Source organism: Prionailurus bengalensis, chromosome C2, assembly GCF_016509475.1.
Source record: "Prionailurus bengalensis isolate Pbe53 chromosome C2, Fcat_Pben_1.1_paternal_pri, whole genome shotgun sequence".
Classification (NCBI taxonomy): Eukaryota; Metazoa; Chordata; class Mammalia; order Carnivora; family Felidae; genus Prionailurus; species Prionailurus bengalensis.
In genome coordinates, this window is record NC_057350.1 from 131,245,037 (window position 1) to 131,257,554 (window position 12,518).

At 36.4% G+C, this 12,518-nt stretch overlaps 1 protein-coding gene across 2 annotated transcripts in view; it reads right to left on the reverse strand.

Annotated features, from left to right (window-relative positions):
- DNAJC13 (DnaJ heat shock protein family (Hsp40) member C13) overlaps positions 1 to 12,518 on the reverse strand; it is a 125,207-nt gene that overhangs the window by 85,536 nt on the left and 27,153 nt on the right. For both annotated transcript variants that reach the window (XM_043595399.1, XM_043595398.1), the window contains exons 3-5: positions 4,373 to 4,448; positions 3,195 to 3,344; positions 2,720 to 2,761 (exon numbers count right to left, since the gene is read on the reverse strand). In XM_043595399.1, the coding sequence (XP_043451334.1) occupies positions 2,720 to 2,761; positions 3,195 to 3,344; positions 4,373 to 4,448 (268 nt within the window). The remainder of the gene's footprint in view (positions 1 to 2,719; positions 2,762 to 3,194; positions 3,345 to 4,372; positions 4,449 to 12,518) is intronic.

Consider the following 12,518-nt stretch of genomic DNA (forward strand, 5'->3'; position numbering starts at 1 on the left):
AAAAAAGATTTCAACTTTTGTTGATGGCTTCTTTTAATCCAACTTACATATGGAAAAAAGCTAAGTCACATTTTGGGGAAGTTACAGTATTCAATGTAAACAACCTGAGCTGGTTCAGTACACTAATACAGATTTTCTTCCTATACACACAAAAAATGCTGAAACCTCAATCTGACCTTACAGTTTTCTAATCACACCAAAGGTATAAATCTGATCACATTAGTAAGTAAAATTCCATTTAGATAATGACATTCCTTTATAAAGTACCTACTATCAGAATGATTAGAGGGGTGCCTGGATGGGTCCGGAAGTTAAGTGTTCGACTTCTGATTTCAGCTCAAGCCATCTCAAGGTTTGAGAGATCAAGCCCTGAATTCCACTCTGCACTGACAGCAGGGATCCTGCTTAGGATTCTCTCCAACCCCCTCTCTCTCTCTGCCCCTCCCCCACTAGCATGCGCATGTACTCTCTCTCTAAATAAACATTTTTTAAAAAAATTTAAAAAGTGATTAGAATGGTTAACATCCATTTACTACCCAGTTTTATTCTTAAAAAGAAAAAGGGCTTCAGTGAGGCTGCTAACCAAAATGATATGATACAAGAGAAAATAATTCAAAATAAAGACAAAATGAGGCAAGAGAAAATAAAAATAATCAAGTGTCAGATGTGAAATGAATCTCCCCTCACCCACCCACTTCTCTACCCAACAATATAAAGAGGAACACAGTCAGTTACATGACTCTGAAGGTAAAAGTAAATTGGATGCTCAAGAATACAACTATTTCTCGGGTGCCTGGGTGGCTTAGTCAGCTAAGCATCTGACTTTGGCTCAGGTCACGGTCTCTCAGGTCATGAGTTCGAGCCCCGTGTCAGGCTCTGTGCTGACAGCTCGGAGCCTGGAACCTGCTTCAGATTCTGTCTCCCTACCTGCCCCTCCCCCACTCACACTCTGTCTCTCAAAAATAAATAAACATTAAAAAAATTTTTAAAAGAAAATAGTACAACTATTTCTAATACTGAACTGAGAGAAATTCTCTTGTAGGTGTTTAGAAAAGCGACAAGGGCATTAATAAACACCTCTACAACACCCCAACACTGAACCTAGCAATGAGCCTCAGTTTGGCTCAGGATCATATGACATCAAGTCCCCTTAGCACTACTACTGATCGATGACATAATGCACATTATAGTTCCATAAAAGGAATTCTGCAGAACAAAGGGCCTGCATTAACCCAAGAATATGCTTAGAACCTTGACTCTGAACTAAAGGATGGAGCAGTGCCACTCCTCTCCAGAAGGGAATCCACGAAAATGGTGGTGTTTTTCCAAACTATGCTTGTTCATGTGCCCCAACCCACTCTGCAGGACAGGCTATTCCTCCCAGGTGATAATCAATGGCCATAATGAGATGTGCTGATGGAAACACATCATTATCCTTCAGGATTGCAGAGGCTGAGAGAGACTCAGAGACCTAATTTAGGTATATCTCAATTGAAGGCCTGAGTGTCAAATTCAATTTATGCAAGAGTATTCAGCAGCAGAGAATCTGGGGGAGGAGAAGGTACCATTTATTCTTGATATAAAATTAAGTGGACTGTCTTTAGAGACACTGTTTCTACCTCAAAGTTCTGAAACATACTAAGTTGCTGAAGTTAACTGATATAAAGGGAAACTTATAAACAAAATCTAAAGTATGCTTTTGGAAGCAGCAGTTTTCCAAACAGATGAGGAATATGGAAAACTCAACTGCCAACATGAAAGAAATTGTAATTTATAGAAATGTGACTGTGGCTCATGAGGAACAAGAAACAAGCAGCTTGCCAACAGCCATTAATCTATTTTAAATGGCTCCTGAGCAGTCACTTGCTTGACTTGAGATCAGTGAAGCTTCTGGGAGGCTAAAACTAGCAGAACATCCACAGAAAGAATGAGGGCTTAAAAGGCAGGGAGACGGTGCTGCCAGCTTCTCAGAATTCAATTCCTGCCTTTTACCAGAAGAGCCAGAGTTCTGAACAGTGCTATCAGTTTAGGCATTATTCTGCCCCCTTGCCCGTTATAAATCCAATACCTTCTCATGGAAAGAAATTCAGTATTTCAAGGGAGTGAAAAAAAAGCACGGACTCCCATTTTCTCCCCTCAGAAGTCTCCAATTTAGTTTAAATGCTGTTGTAACATGATTACAGAATGCATGAGAAAGTTAGGAAGATTCTAATAAGCAACCATGACTTCCCCAAAGCTGTCAGTGCACCATGCAAAGCCTTACTAGCAGCCAGATCCAGTGCAGGCACATATAAGACAGTTCTGATATACCCCAAACTTCTTAAAACCTTAATGCCTCTGAAATAGAAAAATCCTACACAAAACAACTGCTGCAGATTCCAACAGGTATCATCCACAGTGTTGCTTACGATTGCTGTTTAGAATATTGAATAAAAAGTACCTGAGTGGTAACAGCAATGTTTTTATTGCTCCATAGTTCTGCCTGAAGACTTTTTTCCCTGTCATAAGCATTAAGTCATAAATCTAATTCCTCATATCTGAGTTTCCTGGTAAACTACATTCATCCATCACATAGTACCAGACAACATTTAATGATGATTCCTTTTTTCCCTTCAGCTTTGCCATAAAAGGAACACACAGACCACAGAAGCATTTCTATATAATAATGGGCAACATTAGAACAAATAAAAATAGATATTAATAAATGCTAAATACTTGCCCTTCCTGTGATTTTTCCTTCTGAAAAATCAGTTCTAAATCTCTGAAAGAGAAAACATAATCACAACTTATGACAACAGACTGGTAAGGAAGATTTGCAGTTCAGTTCTTTCTATCCAAAACATGTAAAATCCCAACTTGATAACCTTGATATTAAAAAAATGTTACTGAAGATATAGTTTAAGGCTGTTCAATACAAAATGTGTGGAACTTCACCAAAAAACAAGATAGATTAAACACACGACTGCTTTGCTCTATATATGTGCTTAAAAAGACTAAACACTATCAAACATATCTGGATTTTCCAGACTTTCCATTAGAGAAAGTGAAAGTTTCACCGAATCAAGTTAACAGTCAATAAGAAAAAATACTGTGGTCACAGAGACTCAAAACATTAATATCTGTACTGTAACGTAACTATTTAAAAAAAAAAAAAAGAGGAGAAATTTAGCTTATTAACACGGAACTGTTCTTACCAATGCTTCTGTAAGAAGTTCTGTTCTGTGCTCTGTAGAAAATTTTAAAGTTTCTGACTTCTTTCCACTGCCTTTACGAAATGTGAGGTTGAATTCTGTTCCTTGTCCTTTCCCAACGGGACTGATGCTGCAAATGTCTCCATAAGGCCACTAACAAAAAGAAATTCTCTCAAATGATGCTATAATATGGTGAAATACAACACTGTTTTTCCTGCTTTAATTTCACAATAACCGATTAAATTACAAAATAATACAGAGGTCTAGAAGGTGTCACATCTTATAGTAATTCTGTAACACAAATTCTTTTTAAGGTTTTCGGTTATCAGGGACAACAATTAAAAAATCCCATCTGTGTTCCAACTTTAATGATTACTGACATTAATCCAAAGCAATTAAAATACATACAAGTGAAAAGAAGTGAGGAATAAAATTTTATAATTACCTGCAGATCTGCTAAAACAACAAAAAGGAATCTGTAAAACATGTCTAATTTAGAATTAAAAATAAACTAGATTATAAATATGTTTACTTATCCATATTCAAGCTAGTCTTGCCTTTATAAACAGTAATCCTACTTCCATGACAAGTATTTTCCATTTACTGCACTGCAACTTCTGTATACCTTTATTACAATATTAATACCGCCTTTAGAACTATAATGAACTAACGTACCAATTTCACATAAAAGAGATGGTAATCAAAAGTAACATATCAAAAAGTTATACTCCTTAGAGCCTAGAAATAAACACATTCTTCACCACCCGCTTTTATTTATTTATTTTTGGTACTGAGTACCAAGCATTATATAAGCATATCAATCTCCTTCAAAGTTGACTTTTCTAACCTAAAGTACAGATTTCAAGAAAGGGAAATCATGGGTCATATCCTGGCTTTTAAAATTCAAATGGAGTTCAATGGGGCACCTGGGTGGCGCAGTCGGTTGAGCGTCCGACTTCAGCCAGGTCACGATCTCGCGGTCTGTGACTTCGAGCCCCGCGCCGGGCTCTGGGCTGATGGCTCAGAGCCTGGAGCCTGTTTCCGATTCTGTGTCTCCCTCTCTCTCTGCCCCTCCCCTGTTCATGCTCTGTCTCTCTCTCTGTCCCAAAAATAAATAAACGTTGAAAAAAAAAAATTCAAATGGAGTTCAAAACATGCCTAACAGCTTCTAACATGATTACCTGATTTGTTACTTCTAAGGTATTGGGATTATATGTAGTAATCGCATGGGTTCCAACTGAAAAGACACGCTTATACCTACAAAGAAAGACAAGTACTTAAATTTAGTCTTAAATAAAAGAAACATTTTATAATAAAATATGATACTAACACAAAAAGAATATTTCAATAAACATAAAAATTTAACAATTAATACTAACTAAATAGAGCTTAGTTTTATATTCCCACATTTTTTGATGTTCTAAAGTGTTATCGGGGAGGGTGGGTGCCGTCTGGATACTGTTCACAGGCTCTGCTTTGCTCTCCATGCATAAGTTCATAGACAGACATGAATGGGTAACAACTGAAAAGGGTACTGGGACAGTGGAATCAACAATTTTGTATGGGAAACTTAGGGAGATGTTTACTGTAGTCTGTCTGAAGCTGGGACAAAACTAAACAAGCAAGATGAAATGTGCGAAAGCTGCTAGAGCTCTATTCTCCTCTACCAGGAGAAATAACTGAAATTAATGAACTCTTGAAGAAAATCCAGAACTTGAACAAATTTTATCAAGAAGATGGTTGGCTGATCAAGATAACTCAGTAATCCTCAGAACTGGATGAATTAATGAGTGAAGAAGCATATGAGAAAAACATAACATCTACTGAGGACTGAAAATGGAACTCCTAAATAACCTAGTATAAAACAAAATGACCAAAAAAAGAAAGTATTATTGGTATTAAAACCCACTGACCAGGGTACCTGGGTGGCTCAGTCAGTAGAGTGAATTTGGCTCAGGTCATGATCTCACAGTTTGTGAGTTCGAGCCCCACAAGGGGCTCTGTGCTGACAGCTCAGAGACTGAAGCCTGCTTCAGATTCTGTGTCTCCCTCTCTCTCTGCCCCTCCCCTGTTTGCACTCCATCTCTCTCTCTCAAAAATAAAGATTAAAAAAAAAAAAAAACCCACCTACCACTCAGTTTACGTGAGCCAGGGAGATCCTTAAGTAGAGAAATATGACCTATGCAAGCAAGCTTGTGTTGACTTACTATACATGAAGTTTAAAAGATACCACCCGAGGATACCAAGATTCTAAATGGGAAATTTTATTAAACAACAACAACACTGCACACTACTAATTCTTTCAAAATACCCTTTCAACAAAACCATGACGCAAAGGAAGGCAAAGCTATGGCCTGTAACTGATCAGTCACAACAATATTCTGGAATCTTAATAATTTCTATTTAAGCAACTACCTATTATAGTTAAGTGTTGCAACTCTATAGAAGTAGGAAGCTTATACACAGACAAGCCCCCAAGTTTCACTTCCCACTTTACTTCTTTCACTTAAAGTACCATATCTAAGGAAAAAAATCACTTGGATATCAATAATCCTTTAGGATAGAGAGGAATTCATAATGATAAAGAACCTCAATAGAAAAACTTACTCAAAAATAAAGAATTAGTTCTTTAAAAATAAAATAAATACAAGGGCGCCTGGGTGGCTCAGTCGGTTAGGCGTCCAACTTAAGCTCAGGTCATTATCTCATCATTTGTGGGTTCAAGCCCCACTTCAGGCTCTGTGCTGACAATTCAGAGCCTGGAGCCTGCTTCAGATTCTGTGTCTCCCTCCCTCTCTGCCCTCCCCCGCTTGCACTCTGTCTCCAAAAATAAAAATGTTAAAAATAAAATACATAAAACATTAGCTAGTCTAAAAAAACAAAATTAAGAATGTAAGAATTCATAATCATACAGAAGACATAAAGACGTGTGTAACTCTATGCAGATAACTTTGAAAATTATGAATAAACCAACCCCTATATAGAAGAGTTTAAGATAGCTGTAAACAATTACAACCTACAAAATAACCATGGCTCCAACAAGCAGGTGAATGCTTTAAAGGAACAGATAAATACCAGGCTTCTTAAACTGTTCCAGGAAACAGACTAAGGACAGTTTCTAAATTCTTTTAGGGATACTAAAATCTGGTAAGACAACACACACATTAAAAAAAAAAAGATACACCAATCTATTTTTAAAATAAATATTAACAATAGGGGTGCCTGGGTAGCTCAGTTGGTTGAAGCACTCGACTTCGGCTTAGGTCATGATTGATCTCACAGGTTGTGAGTGCAAGCCTCTCGCATCCGGCTCTCTGCTGTCAGCATAGAGCCTGCTTCAGATCCTCTGTCTCCCTCTCTCTCTCTGCCCCTCCCCAGCTCATGCGCATGATCTCAAAAATAAACATTAAAAAAATAAACAAGTATTAGAAAGAAGAATCAAGTAACATATTAAAATAGCAGTATACTATGACCAAAGAAGGTTCATGTTAGGAAAACAGATTTCAATGTAAGAAAAATCTATTAATATGATCGGTCATATTTTATCTATTAGTATTTTAGTTAAGAGATTTTTAAATTACTAAAAATGGATGTTAAATACAATCAAATGCTTTTTTGATATTTATGGAGATCACAGTTTTCTGCTTTAAGCTACTAATACAGTAAAAAGACATACATACCTTAAACAGCAGCCATTATCAGACTGGACAGTAAAACACTAGAAGGACTTCCATTGAGATCGAGAGGGCTTTCACAATTTTTCTATTGCCTGTTTTTTTTTTTTCTAATTAGTATATTATATAATAAAAATGATAGTTATTTCCATTTGGGAAAAAAAGAAAAAGATTTTGTTGATCTTTACCATATATTTATTTACAAAGTATTGCCATGTTACAAATATCTTTTCCCTAATTTCACATGTCTAAAATGGAGTGGGATAGGCACCTGGGTGGCTCAGTCAGTTAAGTGTCCGACTCTTGATTTCACCTCAGGTCATGACCTCACAATTCTTGAGTTTGAGCTCCACATCTGGCTCCATGCTAATAGTGCGGAGCCTGCTTGGGATTCTCTCTCTCCCTCTCTCTCTGCCCCTCCCTCACTCATGCTCTCTCTCCCTCTCCCTCAAAATAAATAAATAAACTTAAAAAATAAAATAAAAGGGAGTGGGAAATGATCCAAAGAGAGACTACCTCCTAATATAAAAACATTCATTTGCTGCTTTCTAAAGCTGAGTGAGGATTGAGAGATTGGCGAGGTATATAAGGATTAACCTAAACAGTGAAAAAGTCTCAAAACTTCAGAGGCTTTAACAATTTACAAGAACAAAGAAATAAGATCTTATTAAACCACTATCTGCCTTAAAAGATTACCCAATGAAATCAAATGTATGATAGAAATGGGAATTCACAATTCTAACTTTCAGAATCATCTTGAGAGCCAAACATGTCAATTTTTATAGTCTTGAAGTGAAACTACAGAATTTCTTTATTTTACTTTGGGAGCAAAGAATTAAAGAAGAATTAAATGCCTGAAATGTTTCCAATGTCAACTCGTGTTGTCACATTCAACACCAGCTAGGAAGATATTCTTTTCAATCATGTACTAATTTCCTCCACACAACCAAACCCCTTTTGACATCTTTCTCATTAACTTTGTTGTCTAGATTAGTACCATGCGAAAGAACTTTCCAAGAAAATGGAAACGTTCTTTATCTACGCTGTCTAATGAGGCAATCATGAGCCACATGTAGCTATTAAGCACCTGAAATGTGGCTAATGCAAATGAATTTTACATTTATATGTGATTAAATTTAAACAGCCACAGGTGGTTAGTGACTGCCATATGGCAGAGAGCACATTCTAGATACTTCAGCAAAAGGATCCTAGAGTTAAGTGTCATTAGGCCCAAAGCATTGTTATGACTAGCAAACTCAGAGCTATCTTTCAGATAAATACTGATCTCTACAGCCTCCATAAGAAAAAAGTTACAAGGAAACAGATTTCTCTTTCATTCTTCTCTCTTCCCCCTTCTCTTATTCCATGAGCACTCCCCCTGTTTCAGTCCTCTAGAATGGCTGCTGCACTTCCTTTAAGTATAGAACAAATACTTCTAGGTCATTAAAAACACCTTAATAAGCAGCCCTAAACCTTCAAAGATTACCTATAAAGCCTCCATTGATACCAGATTTAGAAATTAAAATCTGAATGATCTCACATGTATGGTATGTTGGTCACAGTACTTGCAAACTTAAGATTTTTTTCCTATCTTTTACTAAGTCATTAGTACCCTAAGTCATGAAGAATAGACAAAGATTCCCTAAGTTCAAGGAGGTACAGGTCTTCATTGTCTTTGAAACTAACTTCTCACATAAGACCCAGGACTGCATACAGCACATGCTCAGTGTTTACCAAATAGCTAAATAGGCCAATCCATCTAATAATACATAAACATGCATTCAAATCTATGACCTAATTTACTCTTGCCTTTAAAACAGAATAGCAACTACTTTCACACCAGGTTTTACTCATTTCATAATCACTATAATATCAGGAAATGACTAAGGTCTTTATTTTTATGAAAGAAAATATTCCCATTTTATTTGCTATCTGCAAAAATACCATTTATAAATTATAACTTAATTTGCTATTCTTATGGGTTTAAGATGAATTTGTTGGCTAATTCCTTAAAATTATTATAAAGCTCCTATAAAAAGTTATATAAAATCAAATAAAAAAAGGAATAAAGACTAAAATAAAAGGTATGAGAAATTTATGAAAGATGCCATATGTATATGAAGAAATGTGAAAGCAAACATCTTTTCCCCCAATTGAGAAATTAATATTCATTATTGATTTTATTTACTGCACTTGTTTCCATTTTATTCAGGAAGTGAAGGTATACACATGATTAAATGTCTATAGGGAATAGGCATTTTTTCCCCTCAAGTTTTCATAACTCATTTATTCTAATAGGACAGCTTAATAATAAATATAATTTACATTACCCATTAACTCTAATGTTATTTAGAATCAAGAAACTGATGCTATTCAAATAAATAAAAACATGTTTGAGGCAACTGCCTTATCTATGGTTCTTTTTGCTCCCATAACTGTTGGTGATAAAAATAAGAACAAGTAAAAAGGTGCTAATGACCGTGCTGACTGGAGATAAGAAAGATAATCTGTAACAAAGAAAGACCACCGAAGCAAAAGTTAGGGATGTAATCTGGTTTTGGATTGGACAGGTGATGTTCAGGTTTTTTTAACAGACTAAACTTATATTAACTTACATTAAAATAAACACTCCTGTATTACTTAATTCCTGCAGATTAAAATGTTATTCCATTCTTAAACATTCTAGTCCTTATAAATATTGTTTTCCTCTTTGAATAACTTTTTATAACATGATTTTTTCCCTAGGGCAAGTTTTTTCTTAGGAAAAAAACCTGTTAGATCAGATACCGTATTAAGTATTCCCATGGATTGACCAAATATTAAATGAGCACAAATCAGTGCTGTGTACAAGGACATGGCAGTGAATGAGGGAGTCAGCCCCTCAAAGACCCACTTTCCTCCCAATATTTTATGTATTATTAACTAATTCAGACATCTGAAATGAACTGCAAAGTAGTTAAGAGCTAAGATACTTGTCAGTCATTGTTTCAAAGTTAATTCCAGACTTGAATACTCCTAACTGGCATGTATCACTTTTGTGTAAAATTTAGGCATTTTAGGCAAACTGTAAAAATTAGGCATATACAATAGTGTCAACAGAAAGAGACTGCAAAAATACTGGCCACCATCATAATACTCTTCTGCACAAAAATTCATTATCATTCAACTATCTCAAACTAGAGAAAATTCAACAGTACTTTGTTTTAGTAGAGAAAAAGCTTATGTTTACTATAAAATAATGGTTGTCAAATTTCTCAAGGTCATAAAACCTTTGTATATTACTTTTAAAGTTAAGATCTTCGGGGCACCTGGGTGGCTCAGCCGGCTGAGCGACCAACTTCGGCTCAGGTCACGATCTCATGGTTTGTGGGTTTGAACCTCGCTCTCTGCCCCTGCCCCACTCATGCTCTGTCTCTGTCTCAGAAATAAACAAACAAACATAAATAAATAAAGTTAAGATCTTCAATCCTTTCAGTAGATAGCCTATGCAATGTGCCTCAAATAAGCCAAACAGATCTAATCAGAGTTGGAAGACAGACTTTATGTTTTGGAGCCTAGTCACCATAACATACAGCTTGAACATTTACAGTACTCTGGGCAAAGTTGGCTAGTTTTAATTGTTCATTACTCGTGCAAGGGAACTAACTAACCTTCCTTAAAAGTAATTCTATTTCGCGGTGCCTGTGTGACTCAGTCTGTTAAGTGGCTGACTCTTGATCTCAGCTCAGGTCTTGATCTCAGGGTCATGAGTTCAAGCCCAGCATTGTGTTCCACGCTGGGCATGGAGCCTACTTAAAAAAAAAAAAAAAGAAAAAAAAAAGTAATTCTATTTATTTTCCAGTACTGCAGATACTGCCCATTGTTCCTTAGAATTAAGCCAATATGGACTTCCCCACAAATTTCACCCTCTGGTCCAAGTTCTGTCTTTCAGCTTCACAAAGGTATAATTTTTGTGCCAACCAGACTTTCACTTTGAATCCTCTTCCTAAGCTGAACACCCTAGTTCCTTCGACCATTTTAAAATAAGTTTTGGCTACCAATTTCTAGGAAGCCATTAGGACACATACAGAACATAGGGTTTTTCCTTTTATTATTAAAAGCTTGAAAATCCAGTTAATTGAATTAGAATTTTAGTTCATCAAATAGTGAAACTAAGGATAACTGAAATACAACGTTTCTCAAAGAGTTAGGAGATCAATGTTAAGCACTGCTAAAGGAGGAACTACAGCTTAACAGTTAAAGCCCACCAATTCTGGAGCCACAACTGCCTGAGTTCGAACACTGTCTGGATTATTCACTTTCTATGTATCCTCTGATAATCTGCTTAACCTAAGCTTCAGTTTCTCTATCTAAAAGATGTGGACAGTATATATACCTATCTCATAATATGAGAAGTAAAAGAAATAATCCATGTGGAGTACTTGTCACTTGCTATTTATAATTGATAAATATTAGCTATTTTAACGTTTATTCTTGAGAGATGGAAAGATACAGCATGAGCAGGGGAGGGGCAGAGAGACGGGGAGACCCAGAATCTGAAGCAGGCTCCAGGCTCTGAACTGTCAGCACAGAGCCCAATGCAGGGCTCAAACTCGTAAACAGAGATCATGAACTGAGCCAAGTTCAGACATTAACCGATGAAACCATCCAGGCGCCCCAATGTTAGCTATTCTTATTGGTATTATTCTGTTAAAATAACAGGGAGGAGGGGCTCAAAACTCCAGTAGAGTCACTGAATTAGTTATAATTAGTATCATTATGTTTCCAGTAACCATGACTGCTAAATTCATAATACATAGAACAAAAATAACAGGCAAAGTGATCATTCCTATGCCTATATTACCAGTATACTCCGATTCTGGTCAAACTCCACCTGTAGGATTAAGTTCACATGAGATGGCTCATTCATATCAGAAGCTGTACTCCTCAGAAAAGAGCGAGAGGGAATGTCTCTGCAAAACCTATCCCAATAACTAAGAAACCATCCCATTTCTTTCAGAGGAAATAAAGGGCATCCCATGAAATGTAAAGATTTACGTCTCATCATGCAAGGTATTTTTTTCCATTTCAGATAGAGCTATTTTTTTTAAATACTTTAATTTTTAGAGCAGTTTTAGGTTCACAGAAAGATTAAGCAGAATGTACAGAGATTTCCCAAATACTTCCTGTCCCTACCCATGCACAGCCTCCCTTGTTATCAACATCCTCCACCCACAGGAGTAGGTATATTTGTTACAATTGCTGAACCTACACTGAAACATCATTATCAACCCAAGTCCAGTTTACATTAGGGTTCCCTCTTGGTTTGTACATTCTACGGGTCTGATGAATGTATATGACACGTATCCACCATTACAGCATCATAGAGTAGTTTCACGGCCCTAAAAACCTCCTGTGCTCCACCTTTTATCCCTCCTTACCCCCTAAACCTTAACAGCCACTCATCTTTTTACTGTCTCCAAAATTCTGCCTTTACTGCAATGTCATACAGTTAGAATTAAACAGTAGACAACCTTTTCAGACTGGCTTCTTTCACTTAAGTTTCTTCATGTCTTTCCTGGCTTGATGGCTTATTTCATTTTCACACTGAGTAATATTCATTGTCTGCATATACTACAGTTTATCCATCCTTTCACTTACCAAAGGACATCTT